The sequence below is a fragment of the Loxodonta africana genome, chromosome 3 (assembly GCF_030014295.1).
Source record: "Loxodonta africana isolate mLoxAfr1 chromosome 3, mLoxAfr1.hap2, whole genome shotgun sequence".
NCBI classification, from domain to species: Eukaryota; Metazoa; Chordata; class Mammalia; order Proboscidea; family Elephantidae; genus Loxodonta; species Loxodonta africana.
In genome coordinates, this window is record NC_087344.1 from 202,857,334 (window position 1) to 202,875,885 (window position 18,552).

The following is an 18,552-nucleotide window of genomic DNA, read 5'->3' on the forward strand; positions in this document are numbered from 1 at the left end:
CAGAGTAAAAAGTAAGCAACACAGCGAAAGCCAGATGTTGGTCTACGGCTGACCAGCTGAGCTCTCAGGCTGTGGCTTTGGGTTCTGTTGACATAAAGAGAAGTTCAGGAGCCAAGGAGTGTCCCATGGCTGTACAAAAAAAAAAAAAAAAACACACCGGTTGCCCTCGAGTAGATTCCGACTCATAGCAACCCTATAGGACAGAGTAGAACTGCCCCACAGAGTTTCCAAGGAGCACCTGGTGGATTCGAACTGCTGACCTTTTGGTTAGGAGCTGTAGCACTTAACCACTACGCCAACCACTATGCCATCAGGGTTTCCATGGCTGTACAGTCATGTCTTTATTATCCAGAGACCCAGTGGCCCATCAGCACTTCACCAACATGTCCCTGTTGTACCAGGGCACAAGGAGGGCAGAATAAATTAAATCTAGGTTACCTTTTATTAGTGGCTTTGGGAAAGGTTTTTATGGAAGAGGAAGTAGAATTTACTGCCCCCGCAGCTGCCAGTCACTACAGATACATGCGAGGAAGGGACTTGCGGGTCCTTTAGGCTCCCTCTTAGCAGGTGGATCCTTCTCCTTTAGCTTTGTAATTCATTATCAAAATGGCAGCCTTTGGGCTCTTCCAAAAAGCCCTTGCTCGAGGGGGGTCTGCGTCGGTCCAGCACCCTGGACTTGCTTTCTTTCACATGCGCTCCCTTTCTCTTATTCCTTGGTGCTCTCTTCTGTCCTTATAGTCTTCCGTTTGTGCCAAGATTGTGCAGCTCCTGGGTCAGAATGAGGTTGACTGTCGCCAGAAGCAGGTGGTTATCCTGAGCCAGGATAGCTTCTACCGTGTCCTCACTCCAGAGCAGAAGGCCAAAGCCCTGAAGGGCCAGTTCAACTTTGATCACCCGGGTGAGTGGGGGACCCGAAGGGGTGTGTGTGCGTGCATGCGTGCGTGCGTGCGTGTGTAGGGTAACTTTGATCTGTTCATGATCTGTCCCTGGGACTGTGTCCTCTTATAAAATGAGGGACCATTAATGACTTTGTAGGGTCATTATGGGCTCGTATGAAAGAAAGAATTCTGAAACGCTTTGTGTTGCGTTTGGTTCATCGAATGCTAAATCAATCTGTCTGAGTAAGGGTGACGCTGTATGATCTTTTTACTCATGGTGGGCCATGACACGGGATAGAACACATGCAGGCTGTTTCTGCCTCTGCTGTGTTACCGAAGCAGCCTGTGGGATGCCCCCACGCCCACCCCACTTGTGTGTGCACCCAGCATGTGTGTTAGTCTCACTGATTGGCAGAAAGGGAGATGGGAGGGTCTGTGGTGGCTGCCAGGATAGGTTTTGCTCTGACAGTCCCAGAACAGCTCACTCTGCTTTAGTAGATTTGTGGTTTGGGTTTCTTATAATTTGTTGAAATCAAAACTTCTTAGTATGGGCTTATCGCATGGCTTTAGTCATGAGTATGGGGGTCCCTGTGGTGCAGACGGTTAGCAAGTTCAACTGATAACCAAAAAATTAGAAGTTTCAGTCCACCCAGAGGTGCCTTTGAAGAAAGGCCTGATCTACTTCTGAAAAGTCAGCCACTGAAAACGCCGTGGAGCACAGTTCTACTCTGACACACATGGGTTTGCCATGAGTCAGGATCAGCTGTAGGGGAACTGTTTTTTTTTTTTTTTTCTTTCAGTTTTAAGTACAATGCCCAGGGCAACAGCTGAGCTTAGAGTGGAGGAGAGAGATGTCTGAGGCCAAGGATGGCAGTGTAAAAGGAGAAAAAAGAATTCAGTGTATCAGAACTGACTCCTGAATTCCATTTTGGGACACAGGGACTTTTCTTTCTGCATTGGGCAGACATCTGTCTTTGAGGGATGTCCTCCAGGTTTCACGGTGGGATTGCGAGAATTCCCCGTGCATGACTGCAGGAGAGGTCATTTTAAAATTATGAAGCATATTAACTGCTTGGTTTCCTTCAGATGCCTTTGATAATGAACTCATCTTCAAAACACTCAAAGAAATCACAGAAGGGAAAACGGTCCAGATTCCCGTGTACGATTTTGTCACCCATTCCCGGTAAGTGAGTTGTTGGGGGCCCAGGATTGCTACCCTTTGCTCCCCCGAGGCCCCAGGTGCTCTAAGACCCCTGCCCTCATTTCCTGCCTGGTACCCTCTCGGCCTGCCTCTGAAAGGGCAGGGACAGTGGCATGCACTGTGGGCGTGCTCGGGTTGAGGAGGTCATCCAGGAACTTCCTGGAACAGTGTGGTCATCACGTTCCATTAACTGGAGGTTCATGAATTTGGGCTTGGATGAGGGACTGATCATTTGTTCTGATCTGCGTCCTTGAGCTGTGGTTCCTGGAATAAGACGGAAGGGGGCAGGGTTAGAGGAAGGGCAGGAAGACAACAAAGAAGACTGTTCTTTCTGCTCCTGGTTTACTCACAGTGGGATGGTGTGGAGAGGTCTGAAGCCTCTGAGGTCACCATAGACTCTGATCTCAGGATCAGTCTTCCAGAAAGCATATTTACCTCAGTCAAATCAATTGGCTTTCCCCAGTGAAGCCTCTCATTTGATGACCCTGTTTAGGAGTAGAGGAGTGGCTCGACCTCTGTTTTCGTTTCCTCCGAGTGGTGGGAATAGGCTTCTGAAGGACTGCCATTCCTGCTGGCCAGGCTCTCGAGGCCCTAGACTATCGAGCCCCCTTCTGAGCTGTGTAGAACTCCTAGCTTACTCTTGGTTTTAATATTACATCTTTTGGGACTTCCCAGCCAGACTCTAAACTCCTAAGTGGTATTTTGTACCAAGTGTGATGCCTTGCATTTTCTTGGCCGGTGGTTGCTCAGTAAATGTTGTATTTAGCTCTGGCGTGTTTCTCCTACAGGTTTCTGTTCTTCCTTCCTTATCCCTTAATTTCACTCTTATGAGTGTAATTTTTTTTTTTTTAACGGGAAATTAAATCTCATATTTCCTCTATTAGCAAGTGTGTCTATTAGTTTCCGTTAGTTTTATCTCCTGGTCTGCCTTTAACACAATGCGCTGCACATCTCTCTCTCTCATGAGCCAGATTTAGTCAGAGGGAGGTGATGAGAGGACGCTCGTCATATGGAGTGGGGCTATTTGCTTCCTCACCTTCATTCCTCACCTGCATCTTCGGAAGTACTTCTTTTATGGGCCAGACTCTACTGTGCTGGAAAGTCAAGGAACAAGATACCATACACCACTCCTTCAGTATCAGTCTATTTTCCTAACCAAACCACTACACGTATTGCAGAAGTGGAAGTAACGTGAACATGGAGGGGCTGGGAGAGTGACTCTGGAAGGCTGCAGCCAGATAATCCGAGAAAATAGTTCCCACTAACTCCAGCCTCAGGCGCTTGGTGGGGCTCAGGCAGGCACTGGAGCAGGAAGAGCTAGAATTCTTGGAAAAGCCCAAGAAGCTACTACATCTGGGCCTGCAGCCTTCGAGTTGGGAGCTTGTGGCGTGATTTGCAGAGTTTCCTTGTCTGGCTATCAGGATCTTCTGAAAATTTGGGGGTTATTTTCGCTAGCATCTTCCAAATCTCTCACAAGCTCTTCTCATCAGCAAAATACCCTGGAGCTATATAGGGAAAGTGGTTCTGGGAAGTGCAGTTTCTGGCTTCAAGAGGGGAGTGTGGTGGTGTCAAGATGATGAGAGATGGTCCAGCCTACCATCTCCCAGGGAACTCATAGTCCAGGGTGGAACACCAACTGAAGAACTACAGTGAAGCATGGTAATTAAAGTGAGTTACACAGAGGAGGAAGGGATGGCTGGCAGATTTAGAGCAGGCTTCATAGAGGAGGCAGTATTTGAGCTGTGTATTGTTAAGCATAAGATGTTGTTAGGGAAAGGACTTTCCGAGGTAATGGGTAGGAGGGCATTTGAGGAACAGGCATGGACAAGCTTGGTGGGGGATTGCAGTCGTTTAGGTATAGAGGGACGGGGGCTGGTATGTGGGGGAGTGGCAGGAGACGGAGGTATCTGGGGAGGCAGGCAGGCCTCTCACATCATCAAGGGCTGTGGAAGTCAGGACCAGGTGCACACATATTTGTGGTTGGGAGCCACAAGTGGCTGTCTGTGTAGGAGAGGAGAGATCATTCTGGGATGTCACTTAGGAGGCTTTGGATTCACCCAGGTGAGAGATGGGTAAGGGCCTGAGGTAACGCTGGAAGTGAGGGTGGTGGGCGGGAGTCGGGCCTGAGCCGGGTGGAGCTGAGGAAAGATGTGGTGAAGGGAGTACCTTATGCAGCATGAGTTCCATGGAGTTATGTATTAATCAGAAAAAACCCCAGCAGAATTCCCACTAGAGAGATGCTTCACTTTTTTTTTTTCCTCGTTTCTCTTACACCTTATATTTCAAAACCGTATTCATTAGTGGCATATGGAACTTTGGCCGATCACCCTAGATCATAGCACCCCCTACCCCACACATACACAACACACTCGCTCTCTGAAGGGCCTCTTGTTTGACACTCGTCTGTTCAGGGTTAACGGATCCCACCCCACAGATTGTTGGGTGGAGACTGGGAACACAGAAGACGCCTCCTCACTCAATCATCCATTTCTATTCTTCCCCTTCTCATCAGCCAAATGAGAAGGCTGGACTAAATTCTCTCAAATGCCCCCGCCAGCTCATGCAGGTTTCTTCTTTGGACTTCCAGCCAGACTCTAAACTCCTAAGTACTATGTGTGGTTCCTTGCAAATTCTGGACTAGTAGTTGTTCAGTCGATGTTGTTTTTAGATCCGAGTTGTTTTGAAAGTTTCTCCCACCTACACCTCCATGTGGACTTGGGAAATAAGGCATTCCAACTTCTTGGAGCACCAACAACACAGAAGGCAGCTGTGTTCTCCTTCCTTTCCCAGGAGGCACTTCTGTGGAGTTGGAAAACCACTGGCTCCGTTTTAGTATTTATCAGTTGGGCATGCTGACAAACGTTTGATGTAACGTCAGTACACGTGCACCTAGCACAGCCACTGTCCGTGGTGTGTGTTTGAAATGGAGCCTTAGGGACCTCACAGTACATTCTCTGTGTTTCCCAATGGAGCCTTCTACTGTCGCCTTAGCCCACAAGGAGTTGCTTAAAGTGGCTCATTTCACTCACTCATTGATCCTTTTTTTCCTATCCATTTGCCTTTTAAAGTCTCCCAACTTAGTGCCTTATCCTAAACCACAGTGGGCACCCTGTTTTCTGGCAGCTGACGTTCCTCTAGACCAGTGATTCTTAGCCCTGGCTGATCATTAGGAATGCCTGGGGAGCTTCTAAAAAAATACTGCTTTTCTGGCTCCACCCTAAAAAAAAAAAAAAAAACCCTAGACTAATTAAATCAGAACTGCTGAGGTGCAGGTCGAGATGTATGTCTTAAAAAGCTCTCAGGTGACTCTGATATCCATCCAGAGCAACACCATTCTGGATAGTTCCAGGGAGTTTCCTAATCTCACCCAGTCTTTTTCTCCTGTCTCCCACACTCCGTATTCTGCTACCTTGATGGTACCCCAGCAGTGCCTGCCTTAGAATTTAGATACCAACCCAGAATCCAAGCTAATAAGAAGTCACAAGTGTTTGTGGGAGAGGAGGAAGTCTGAATGGAATCCTGTTTTGTTGGCAGCTGCTTCTGTTGAGTTCCTTGTGTCGGCACAGATAAACTTGTTGTCCTAAGGAACTTGAAAAAACATTGTTTTCATTGGTGTTTTATCCAACAAATGTTTGGTGGTCTGCTAGTCAGGGTGAGCAGTAAACCCTGCAGTGGTATTTGTTACCTCCCTTCCAGTGAGTTTTGAGCAAGAGACATTGGGTGATGTGTAGGTGGTTATAGGACAGAATCAAAGGATAACAATACAGGTAGTCTCCGACCTGTGGCATATTCTTGGGACCATCCATGGTTCCTTATTTTTTGTGGATCTTATCATTAGTAATACGTACTATATACAGTGTTGCAGCATGTAATTTGCGATGTTATCATTCTCAGATATAATATTTCCAACCCCGAAAGACAAAGATGGGATTTTATAAAGACACTGATAATAAAAGGCAATAATAATGAAAACTTGAAAAGAAACCCCCAAGGTATTCAGAACCAACTTATGACAGAGTAGTTGTGGGAACAGAACCCATCATAAGTCTGGGGATGGAACCCTACCATAAGTCAGCGACTACCTGTGCCGTGAAGGGTGGAGGCAGGGCAGAGCTGGACCATGCAGGCACCATCTGTGAGAGGCCCTGCACTTATCCATTTTAGCAACATTTCACCCTCTTGGCTTTTAAAAATTTTAATTTTATTGTAAAATGTTTATAGCAAAAAAAAAAATTGCCATTTTAGTCATTTTTATAGCTCAGCAACATTAATTACTTTCACTGTGTTGTGTCTCCATCACCATTGTCCATTTCCAAAAGGTTTACTTCCAGCAGAAACTCAGTGCCCTTTAGCAGTAACTCCCCTCCCTCCCTCCTCTTGTCCCTGGTAGCCACTAATAAACTTTTTTCTCAGCATTTGCCTCTTCTAGATATTTTATGTGAGGTGGTATCATACAGTGTCTGTCCTTTTGTGTCTGACTTACTGCCCTCAGCCTGTTTTCAGGGTTCACCCATGTTATAGCACATATCAGGACTTCATTTTTCTTTAATGACTGAGCAATATTCCATTGTACGTATGTTCTACACTTTGTTTATCCATTCATCTGTTGATGGACGCTTGGGTAGTTCCTACCTTTTGGCTATTATGAAAAATGCTGCAGTGAACCTTGATGACAAGTTACTGTTTGAGTCCCTGCTTCCAGGTATGTTGGGTAGGTAGATACCCAGGAGTGGAATTGCTGGGTCTTACTCTTGGAATCGGCTCAACGGCACTGGGTTTGGTCTTTTTTTTTTTTGGACTCCTCCCTGCCTTTTGAAAAGTCATGTTTACATCAGTATCTGCCTTATACTTCCCACCCCGAGGGAAGGGAAGGTGGATGAGGCAGTGTATAGCCCTGTTTTATGGATAAGAAAGAGGAGCCCTAGGGAGCTTAGGGTGGTAGAGCCAGACCAGACACCACTCTAGATTCCTTACTTCCTTTGAAATGCCTTCTTGTCTTTATCCTCTTTTGTGGAAACTCCCTTTCCTCTCTCGTCTCTCTCCCTCCCTCCCTCCTTTCTTCCCAGGGCTGGATAAGGAGGTAAGCATGTTGAGAGAAAACTAAGTGTTTTTGAAGTGCAGATCAGAACAGTGTTAGGTTCCATAGATGCCAAGTATGAGGGCATTCCTGGAGACACCCTTGGAGAAAAAAAGAAATTATATCTGCTTTTGTGTATCTGTGTTCTTCATTCAGCAGCAGGCTTTTTATTCCAAGGAGAAGGATGTCTGCCCTCTGTTTCTGCTTTTTGGTGAAAGCTTAGAAGACTCTGGTTGTGAAGGAGACCCTTGCCACCACTTTGGGTGACATGTAGGTGGCATGTCACTTTGCCCTTTTTGGGTCTTCAGTGGTGGTTCGAAGGCTTTGTCAGGTTGTGTTAGTGAAACCCTCTCATACTGCTTTCAGCCTGTGGGAAAAGGGGTGTGTGGGAGGTTGGACGTGGAGAAAGGAGCTGCAGCAGAGAGTGGCACTTGAGTCAGCCTCATGCTCTGTTCTCATCTCCCTTGCTAGCCCTTGCCTGGCTTGGCCTGTCACCTCTTCTGTGCTTTGCAGGAAGGAGGAAACAGTGACTGTCTACCCTGCGGATGTTGTGCTCTTCGAGGGGATCTTGGCCTTCTACTCCCAGGAGGTACGAGACCTGTTCCAGATGAAGCTCTTTGTGGATACAGACGCGGACACCCGGCTCTCCCGCAGAGGTACGTTCTAAACATCTCAGGTGGCCCTGTTGTCAGCTACCCCGGGGTCAGGGGACCCGAGGCCTGCACGCCTCGCTCATGTCTGAAGCCTGTGCCTGCCCTGAGGCTGCTGCCTGGCTGCCCCGCACGGCCTACTGTACGCCCCGCAGAGCTGAGTTGCCTCAGTGCTACCCCAGGGTGTCATGCTGCCCAAACGCTTGGTGACACTCAGTGACATCTGAGACAGGATTAGTCACTTTACTCTTTTGGATAATGAAAGGGTTATCCAGAGGTCACTGAGATGAAATAAGAAGTTGACATTCTGGTTTTGCCGGGAAAAAGTTTTGATTAACTGTTCAGTTCCTTATGAATTTTCCACAAGGGCATCGGAATCAAGATGGGAAATCACCTGAGGACATTTGGGGCAAGAATACCCCCTGCCTAGGGTGCTGGGCAGCCCCTCCCAGTGCCTCCTTTTCTGGGCCTTTATCATCCGGAAAGCTTTATGGAGGTGTTGTCATTCTTTCCAGCCAACTCAGGAGCCTAGTCGGTCGTTCCCTCTGCTGGCCTTCTTAAACGTGTGCTGCAGTGACAATGCAGATGCTTACCAGTTGGGGGCTGAGTCTGGGGTTAACTCTAGAGGTCGTCGAGCAGAGAATTGGCTTCTGCTAGGAGAAGAGGCTTCACAGAGGAAGTGGGTTGGTTCTTAGATGTGGTCAGGTAGACTGATGACATAGATACCTAAGTAGGTGAACAGTGCAGATCTAGACAGTCAGTGGCCTGCTCCAAGAGCAGTGGTGGCTGGAGCTTAGAGAGGGTTGTTCAGAGAGACACTAGAAAAAAACTTGGGGACTGGGGGCTGAAGACTTTGAGTTGGTTCCCTGTAGATGATGTGAGCTATCAAAGGACTTTAAGCACAGGAAGTGAAATGACCACTGCGCTGTGTTGGAAGATGATCCTGACAGAGGAAACGTAGGTGAAGGCTGCAGTGGGGGAGGTGTTTGAAGACTGTTCTGGACTAGAGTAGAACTCTCATCCTTTGGGAGGGGGGGCGCGGGAGGGGAATGAAGGGGTGGAGTGAAATGAGAAAGGTATTGGCAGTAAGAATTGACAGGGCCCAGCAAGGGTGGTCTGGGGGTGGGGGTATTGGCTGAAGAGAGGAATGAAAGGGTGATCAAGGTTTTGAGTCCTTATTATATGGATGAGGGAGTAGACACAGGGAATGACAGTGATAGCGCCTAGCCACAGAGTAAATGATTGGCAGATTCAAGTTCGTAAGTTCCAGCCCAGAGCCTGTGAAATTCTCTTCTTGGTTCATGAAGTAACTGTAGTTTTTCTATTTCGGTCCTGTTATTACAAGAACTGATGGAACTGGTAGGATATGAACAAGTTCCTGTGTGCTGCCCTTCTAAGTAGTGTACAGTCCATACTCTTTTTTTTTTGATCCCAAACGGGGTGGGGGAGGGGTAGTGTTGTATAGTGGAAAAAAGCATTGGAATGGGAATTGAAATTTAAAACAAAATCCATTGCCATGGAGTCAATTCTTATTGCAACCTTAAAGGGCAGAGTAGAACTGCCCCGTAGGGTTTCCAAGGCAGTAAGTCTTTACGGAAACAGACTGCCATGTCTTTCTCCTGCGGAGAGGCTGGTGGGTTTGAACCACCAATCTTTCGGTGAGCAGCCGAGCACTTAACCACTGCACCACAGTACTCCCAGAATGGGAATTGGGAGGCCTGTATTCTAGTCCCAGCAGACCTTTGAGCTAGCTTGGTGACTTTGTGACCTCGCCAGGCTTGGGTTTCTTTATGGGTAATGTGGGGAAGACAAGCCTGCTTTCCTAGTGCCATGGCTTCGGCTGGACAGAGTTCCCTGGTCTGTTTTGATAGATAATTGAGCCGGCCACAACCCATGCTTCTGCCCCAGCCCGGATCTGTCACCTGAATCCACAATCACCAGTCTCGACTTGCCGAGCAGCTTGGTGTCCAGAAGACCTTGTCAAAATTGGGAGGCAGCCTGATATAATGCAAAAAACAGATCATATGGAGTCAGGTGGGCGGGGCTTAAGTCATGGTTTCATCACTTACCGGCTTTGGGCAAATTATGTTTTAACCTCTTGATTGTTGTTACGGGCTGTTGATTTTCCAATTTATAGTGACCCCATGTGACAGAGTAGAACTGCCCCATAGGGTTTTCTGGACTGCCATCTTTATGAGAGCAGATTGCCAGGTCTTCCTCCTGCGGAGCTGGTGGGCGGATTTGAACTGTTAACTGTTAGCACTTAACCATTGTGCCATCAGGGCTCCTTTTACCTCATTAAATAATAATTACGCTAAAAGTGATTAATGATTTAGTACCTCTGGAATAGGTGTGAAAGTCTTGTGGGTAAAATGCCCGACAGTGTGGTGGCAGGTAGGAGATCATCGATAAATGGTAATTGATAATTACAGATTTATTAAGAGCATGGTAGATACTGAGGGTCAGAAATCCGCTTCCCCCGAGGTGATAAATGCTGTTCTGTTTCTTGTCAGAACCTCTGAGTGAGATTATCACCTTGAAGACTGGGACTCCCTCCAGTCATGTGAGGAACCAGTGGTACCTGGGTTGGTAATAGTCTAGCAGGTGGTGCCAGAGTCCCAGGGGATGCAGTAATGCTCAGGGTAGGCCGTGCAGGAGTGGATGCAAGATGCTGCCCAGGAAATTAGAACCAAGTTTTGAGTAGTAGTACTTGGAAATGGAAACCCTGGTTGCGTAGTGGTTAGTAGCTACAGCTGCTAACCAAAAGGTTGGCAGTTCAAATCCACCAGGTGCTTGTTGGAAACCATATGGGCCAGTTCTACTCTGTCCTATAAGGGTCACCATGAGTCAGGATTGACTTGACAGCAGCGGGTTTTTTTTTTGTTTAACTTGGAAATAAACTGCTTCTTGGTCCCTAATTCAAGTCGATAATCATGATGTAGATTAAACTAAAAATTCTCCGTCCCTTTCTTGAACCGGGATCCTTCTGTGAAGTTGGGGAGATACGTGAGGTAATTGTGGCCTCTTTGGTGGTTTCTTAGGCTCAGTTATGCAACCCCTGCCTGCCCTGATGCTGCCTTGGACATAGGCTGCTACTTTCTCATTTCACATCTGTGTCTTTACATGTCACCCACTGAGAAGTCACCTTCCTGGTAGACGGTGGAACTTCCCCAAATGCTATTTCTATAAACGCATTCTGTCCCCACATAGGACAAAAAGCACGCATAGCATGTGCTTTGTGGGGGTGGTGGTGGCGGTGGCATAGGGTGAGGGGAAGAGAAGGGTTAGTCAGGAGCTGCTGTTACACATGAAGACATTCCAGGAGACTTCAGGTAGGTAGCTCCATAATTCTGTCCATCTATTTGCCATACTCTCCTGGACATTTGACCCTCAAAGTCCAAGTTGCAGCTCACGTGGGAAAAATCTGTCTCGGAGGGATGAGGCCCTGGAGAGACTTACCCTGCCCTTGGGGGATCCCTGTGCTTCTCAGAACTGATTTCCAGCAGTGCGTGCCTTCTCCTTCCCTCTGTGTGTGTTAGTCACCCTAACTCACACTTACGTACATAGGCAGGTGAGGAACAGGGGTGAAGTAGGACGACTCAGGACTGCTGACACCTATTCTCTCTCTGCCATAAATCTGTCTGCCTAGTTCACGTAGAATTAGGGCTGCGGCAGCTCTTCAGGGATATTTACTATAGGGTGGTGAGTTTCCTCACCTAATTTCTAAAGCAAATTGACTTAACCACTGAGGATTTCTCTTTATTTCTGGTCCTTCTAAATTTTATTCTCAGCTTTGGCTAACCAGAAAGAGCATGGCTGGATTTGGACAGGCCGAAACAGAAGGCCAGGTGGATAATGTGTGTAGACTTGTAGCTTCCTGCCCTTTACCCCATCCTGTGGAAGGGCCTGTGCTGGCCAAGCAAATGTGCTGGGGGCAGATGGATGATAGTAGAGCTGATTTAACTCCTTGGAGTTTGCAGTTTGTGCCAAGACCTTGTTCTGACTCAGTCACTGGCTTGACCCTGTTTCCTGACCGGCCTTGAGGAACAGGCTATATTCTATAGGGGACTGGCTGGCTCCATGTAGTCCTTTGCTCAAGGAGGGAGTCCCAGTCTGTTCAAGGTGATAACTCTGTCAAAGGCTCTTGGGGATCAGAGGTGGGTGCTGCCCTTTTTTTTTTTTTAATCTTAATTATGCATTTGTTCTTTTTTAAAAAATTTTGTTGCTGTTGTTGAGAATACATACAGCAAAACATACCAATTCAGCAGTTCCTGCGTATACCATTTATGGCTATCGATTACACCCTTTAAGTTGTGCAACCATTCTCACCCTTCTTTTCTGAGTGCTTCCGCCATTAACACAACCTTACTGCCCCCTAAGGTTCCTGTCTAATCTTTCAAGTTGGTGTTGTCAATCTGATCCCATATAGATAGTTCTTAAAAGAGCATAATGCTCAAAAAAAAAAAAAAAGACGTTTTTTACTTGTTAAGCTAAACTTTTTTTTTTTTTTTTTGGTTTTAAGACTTCAGGGGATATTTTTGGTTTAAAGATTATCTCAGGGCAATAGTTTCAGGGGTTCACCCACCCTCTATTGCCCCAGAAAGCGTGGAGTCCATGAGAATTTGAGATTCCCTTCTGTTTTTTACCCCTTTTTAGTAGGTTTCTTCTGTGGATTCTGATCAAAATGTTCAGTAATGGTAGTTGGGCACAGTCCGGTTCTTTGGTCTCAGGGCCACTGATTACCTTCTTCAGCTGCAAAGGAGGCAGTTGTTCTTGGAAGCAATTAGCCACACATTCCATATCCTCCTGTTTCTGACTGTCCTTCCTCTCTTGCTTCAGGTAAATAGAGACCAATTGTTGTGCCTTAATTGGCCGCTTATAAACTTTGAAGACCCCAGGCATTATGCATTAAACCAGGAGATAGAACAGAGGCACTAAACACATTATTAGGCCAGTTAACTGGGATGTCCCATGAAACCACGACCCTAAACCTCCAAACCAAGGGACCAAATCCCATGAGGTGTTTCGTTGTACATAAGCAGCCTCAGCAGCTACTCTTTGTTGTTGTTGTAAATATATCTATTACACAACTTTTGCCAGTTCAGCTTTTTACAGGTTTATAACTTACTGACGGAAACCCTGGTGGCGTAGTGGTTAAGTGCTACGGCTGCCAACCAAAAGGTCAGCAGTTCGAATCTGCCAGGCGCTCCTTGGAAACTCTATGGGGCAGTTCTACTCTGTCCTGTAGGGTCGCTATGAGTCAGAAGCGACTCAACGGGACTGGGTTTGGTTTGGGTTAACTTACTGACAGCATTGCAATAATCAGCTGTGAACTCTACCCTTAGTTAACACAATATTTCCATCACCATTAACTCCCCCTTTTCCCACTCCTTCACACCCCTGGTAACCACTAATAAATTTTGTTCTCTATACATCTGTCTTTTTTTTAATTATTATTTAAATGAGGTCATACAAAATTTGTCTTTTTGTGATTGACTTATTTATCCATTTATTTGTTGATGAGCATTTAGGTTGTTTCCTCCTTTTGGCTGTTGCAAATAGTGCTGCAATGAACATTGGTGTACAAATCTTTACTTTCAAGTATTTTCGGCGTATACCTAGGAGTGGAATTGGTAGGCCATATGGTGGTTCTGTTTTTAGTTTTTTTTGAGGAACCGCCACATTGTTTTCCACAATGGTTGTATCATTTTGCATTCCCACCAGCAATGGGTAAGTGTCCAATTTCTCCACGTCCTCACCAACATTTGTTTTCTGGTTTTTTGTTTGTTTGTTTTTAATCTTATCCATACTAAATAAAAAAAAACAACCAAGCTCGTTGCCACTGAGTCAATTCTGACTCATAGGGACCCTAGTGGGAGTGAAATGGTATCTTGTGATTTTGATTTGCATCTCTCTGACAGCTAACGACTTTGAGCATCTTTTCATGTCTTTGGTGGCCATTGGAATGTCCTCTTCGGTGAAACGTTTATTCAAGTCTTTTGCCCATTTTATGATTTGGTTGTCTTTTTGTTGGTAAGTCGTTGAAGTTTTATATATATTTTGGTTATTAAGTTCTTGCTGGATATATGGTTTCTGAAGATATTCTCCTAGTCGGTAGCTTGTCTTTTAACTTTTTTGGAAAAGTCTTTTGATGAACAACAGTTTTTACTATTTGTAAGGTCCCATTTATTTATTTTGTCTATTGCTGTAAGTGCTTTTACTAAATAATCCATTGTTAAAAGCTAGGCTTGACAGTGTTGCCCCTGCTTTTTATTTTAAGAATTTATGGTTTTAGTTTTTACATTTAGTTCCTTTTAATCCATTTTGAATTTGTTTTTGTATGTGGTGTGAGGTATGGATCCTGTTTCATTTTTCTGCATGTGGAAATTCAGTTTTCCCAGCACTGTGTTTTAGAAGAGACTTTTCTTTCCCCATCAAATGGACTTAGCAGGGTTGTCAACAATCAGTTGCTCATAGATGTGTGGGTTTATTTCTGGACTCTGAATTCTGTTCCATTGGCGTGTGTGTCTATTGTTAAGCCAGTACTAGGTCGATTTTTGTTTGTTTTTAAACAGAAAGCATTGTTAGACCAGGCTGTTTGGATTACTGTAGCTGTATAGCACGTTTTAAAGTCAGGAAGCGTGAGTCTTTTTACTTTGTTCTTCTGTTTCAACATTGCTTTAGCTGTTCGGGGCCTCTTGCCATTCCATATAAAGTTGAGGATTGGTTTTTCTATTTCCGTAAAGAAGTCTGTTGGAATTTTGATTGGGATTGCATCGAATTTATAGACCGCATTGGGTAGTGCAGTTGTCCCTCGGTATCCGTGAGGGATTGGTTACAGGAACCCTGCGAATACCAAAATCTATGGATGCTCAAGCCCCTTCTATAAAATGGCATAGTATTTGCATATAACTTACACAATATTCCTGTATACTTAAAAACATCTCTAGATTACTTATAATACCTAATACAACATAAATGCTATGTAAATAGTTGTTATGCTGTATTGTTTAGGGAATAATGACAAGACGGTAGGTGAACAATCCTAAAACAGTGAGTGCTGGACAGAGACTGAGGATCTATGAAGTGGTGGGAGGCTACAGCAGGGTATGCCTACACATCATTTCATTCGTGTGGATTTAGCTTAGTGCTTTCTGCACAGCAAATTCAAGTTTTCCTTTTTGAAACTTTTTTTTTTCCTCTCGACTATTTTCTTTTGATTCGTGATTGCTTGAATTTGTGGATGCAGAACCTGTGGATTGGGAGGGCCAACAGCATCAACATGTTAACAACATTAAGTCTTCCAATCCATGAATATGGAACATCTTTCCAAGTCTTCTTTAATCTCTTTCAGCAGTGTTTTATAGTTTTCATTGTATAAGCCATTTTTGGATTTTTTTTTAAGCCATTCATGTCCCTGGTTAGATTTATTCCTAGGTATTTTATTCTCTTAGATGCTGTTATAAATGGAATTGTTACCCTCGTTTCCCTTTCAGATTTCTCATTGCTGGTGTATAGAAGCCCAAACTAGTTTTGTTTGTTGACCTTGTACCCTGCAACTTTGCTAAATTCCTCTGTTAGCTCTGGAAGTTTTCTTGTGGACACTGGGATTTTTTATGTCTAGGATCATATTGTCTGTGAATAGAGATAAGTTTACTTCTTTTCCAATCTGGATATCTTTTATTTTTCTTGTCTTATTGCTCTGGCTAGAACTTCCTAATACAATATTGAATAGAAATGGTGAGAGCAGGCACCCTTGTCTTATTCCCCATTTCAGGGGGAAAGCTCTCAGTCTTTCTCCATTAAGTGTAATGTTGGCTGTTGGCTTTTCATATATGCCCTGAATCATATTGAGGAATTTCCCTTCTGTCATGGATTGAATGTCCTCCCCAAAATATGTGTCAGCTTGGTTAGGCCATGATTCCCAGTATTGTGTTGTTGTCCTCCATTTTGTGATTTTAATTTTATGTTGGAATGAATCCCACTTGGTCATGGCGTATGACTCTTTCAATATGCTGTTGGATGGGCAGTGCCTTTTGGTTTTTATGTTCTCAACATCTGTTTTCTGTTTCCTTTTCCAGGGTGGGCAGTGTAGTATGATTCCTCTTCATACCTTCCCTATTTTTCCTTCTTTTTCTGATGTCTTTCCATGTGTTTCTACCCTTCTGCCACTCTCCCACTGTGCCCCAGTCTTCGAGCTGCTCTTCACGACTCCCTCTTCTTCTCCTCACTGTCCCCTCTCAGCTGAGTCTGCTCCGTTGACCTAAGTTCATGGTTTCTGCCCAGCCTGGGCTGGTCTGCTCCTAAAACTTCCTCAGGTCCTGTTGCCATTGTAATAATCCTCATGGAAACTCATGTTTATTGGATGTGGGCTATGTGCCAGCTACTGTGCTAAAGCGATTTATGTGGATGTCCCTGTATTTTTCTATTACTGTCCCTATTGTTTTTTTAATAATATTTTTGTTGTTGAAAGTATACACAGCAAAACATAAATACCAATCGAACTCTTTCTGCATGTACAATCCATTGATTACGTTCTTAACGTTGTGCAGCCATTCTCACCTTTTCCAAATTATTCCTCCATCATTAACATAAGCTCACTGCCCCCCCCCCCCCAGCTTCCTATCTAACCTTTCGAGGTGGCGTGCTGTCAGTTTGGTCCCATATGGACAGTTATTTACGAGAGCATGATGCTCAAGGCAGTGTTGTCCATATTATACAGTTAAGGAAACAGATTGAGAGAAGTGAAGGCACTTGTCCAGGATCACAAACTGTGTAGTTAGTGGGCTCAGGACTCAAACTCAGGTCAGTCTGACCCTGTGGCCCATGCCCACTAAATGGTAGAGTAAAATGGCTACAGAGCAGATTCACGGTGACTCATCTCCTTTGCCTGCTTTCTCTGTGAACATTTTCTCATCTTCAGTGATATAATAGATGAAGCTGCCCGGTCTGGCAAGATACAGGGAGCTGAAGGCCTGGGCTCAGGGTGGTAGGAGAGCCCTGTGAAAGACATTTGTGTGGGTGTGGGTGTGTGCGTGTGCGCGCACGGGGGCGAGTGTGTGTTGGGAGAATGAAAAAGGTTCCTACAGTGCTAAAGCCTTCAGCAGTTCTGTGAAAAGCATATCTTGTGAAAACAAACCCAGCATCGGATGTTCACAGGGCTTTTTAAGAAAAAGCTGCCAGAAGTTCGAGCCCGTGTTTATTTTTTCCCAGCTGTGATACTCTTTTGCTCTGGTTTCCTTTTCTCTTTTGACTTTATCTGGAGACGTGTGAAGAACTGGAGGCCACCCTCGATGTGTGTTTTGGCCAGGCTGAACTCATTAACTACGAATGCCTGTGCCAGAACTCTGAGGGCTTGCGGGGTGAGACACGTGGCAGCTCTCCGTGGCTCCTGGCCTGAGCCTCCCTGGCGGAACTGCTGGGGACTCAGTCTGGGAGTGCTGGGGCGAGCCCGTTTTCTGATTGGAGAAGGCCCTGCTGCTGGCCTGGGCGGGCAGTCAGGAGGCATTGTGGGGCAAATCTTGACACGTTAGGGACCAGCCTAACGTTCTGTTGTGAAAAAAACTCTTTTTAAGTTGAGGTGCTGGAATAAAAGTCAGGTGGTGGTAACATTATTATCTGACTCTTGGAATGTGGACTTCCGGACCATTTTCTAGCCTTCTGATCTTCCAGGCTTAATGTCAGCCTGGATCATAACCATGACACCCTTCTTATCTCCCTCCTTCCCTGCACCCATGCATGTGTGTGTATGAAAACCCAGACTTACTTAGAGATGTTTTTTCCAGAAATGTTCACAAGTATTACCTATATTTGTTTACACCCCCACACCTGAGCCTGTTACCTGAGAAATGGTTGAGGAGCTGAGGGGCCATCACAGATGATTGTAGATGGATATGATACCATTTTGAGGTAAAGGGAATAAGATTTAGCAGCCTCTGATAATAAGATTTAAAGTGACAAGTGTAATGGAGGAGCTGTTTTGATTGAGACTGTCCTGCCAAACACACAGAAGCTCCCATATCTTCTCTGAGGCTCAGAGAGGTTGGTTTATAGTGGCAGAGCCAGGATTTCAGGCCCTTAGGCGATCAGCCTCTTTTTCTATTTTTTGACAAAATAATAAGGAAAAAAATGTTTTGTGAAAGTTCCTAAGTAAAACTGACTGGGAGGAAGAAAGTAGAAAATGGTGAATATGGTTAATCTGGGCTTCTTCACAGTCCCAACCCACAGTTCCTAAAACATGGTATTCTAATCTCTAAGTGATTTTCAGTTTGCAAAGCTGTGTGCTTATGTAGGTAGGCAGGAATCGCTAACCATAACTGGATCCTCTCCCTCCCCTCCCCACACCCCATAGGGGCTGGAGTGTGGGTGGGATACAAGAAGGGTGAGTTTGCATATCAGCATTAGGTGGCTGGATTTCAGACCGCAGGCAGGTAAGTATGCGTTAGGGGGACAGTATCCAGGTGAGCAAAGGAGAAAGTCTAGCAATGTCACGCTTGGGCCAGGAAGCCACAGTGCCTCAGGGCCAGACTTCCACGTCCTGTTACAATGGACTTGCCAGGACTGGCCTGCTTTATTTGTTGTTCACACTGAAATCTTGTTTGGGTTAAATGTTGCTTGGAACAGGAAGGCTGTTGGCCTCAGCTGGCAGCCTTTTGTTTCAGAGAGCAGTTTGTTGTAGCAAAATTAAGATGTAAAAACGTAACTTGTTTTTTCCGAAGCTGCCGTTGACCTGCACTTGGTCGAGTC

At 45.4% G+C, this 18,552-nt stretch overlaps 1 protein-coding gene across 3 annotated transcripts in view; it reads left to right on the top strand.

Moving 5' to 3' along the window:
* UCK2 (uridine-cytidine kinase 2) overlaps positions 1 to 18,552 on the top strand; it is a 79,958-nt gene that overhangs the window by 52,494 nt on the left and 8,912 nt on the right. For all 3 annotated transcript variants that reach the window (XM_003415214.4, XM_064282892.1, XM_064282891.1), the window contains exons 2-4: positions 739 to 898; positions 1,965 to 2,061; positions 7,670 to 7,812. In XM_003415214.4, the coding sequence (XP_003415262.2) occupies positions 739 to 898; positions 1,965 to 2,061; positions 7,670 to 7,812 (400 nt within the window). The remainder of the gene's footprint in view (positions 1 to 738; positions 899 to 1,964; positions 2,062 to 7,669; positions 7,813 to 18,552) is intronic.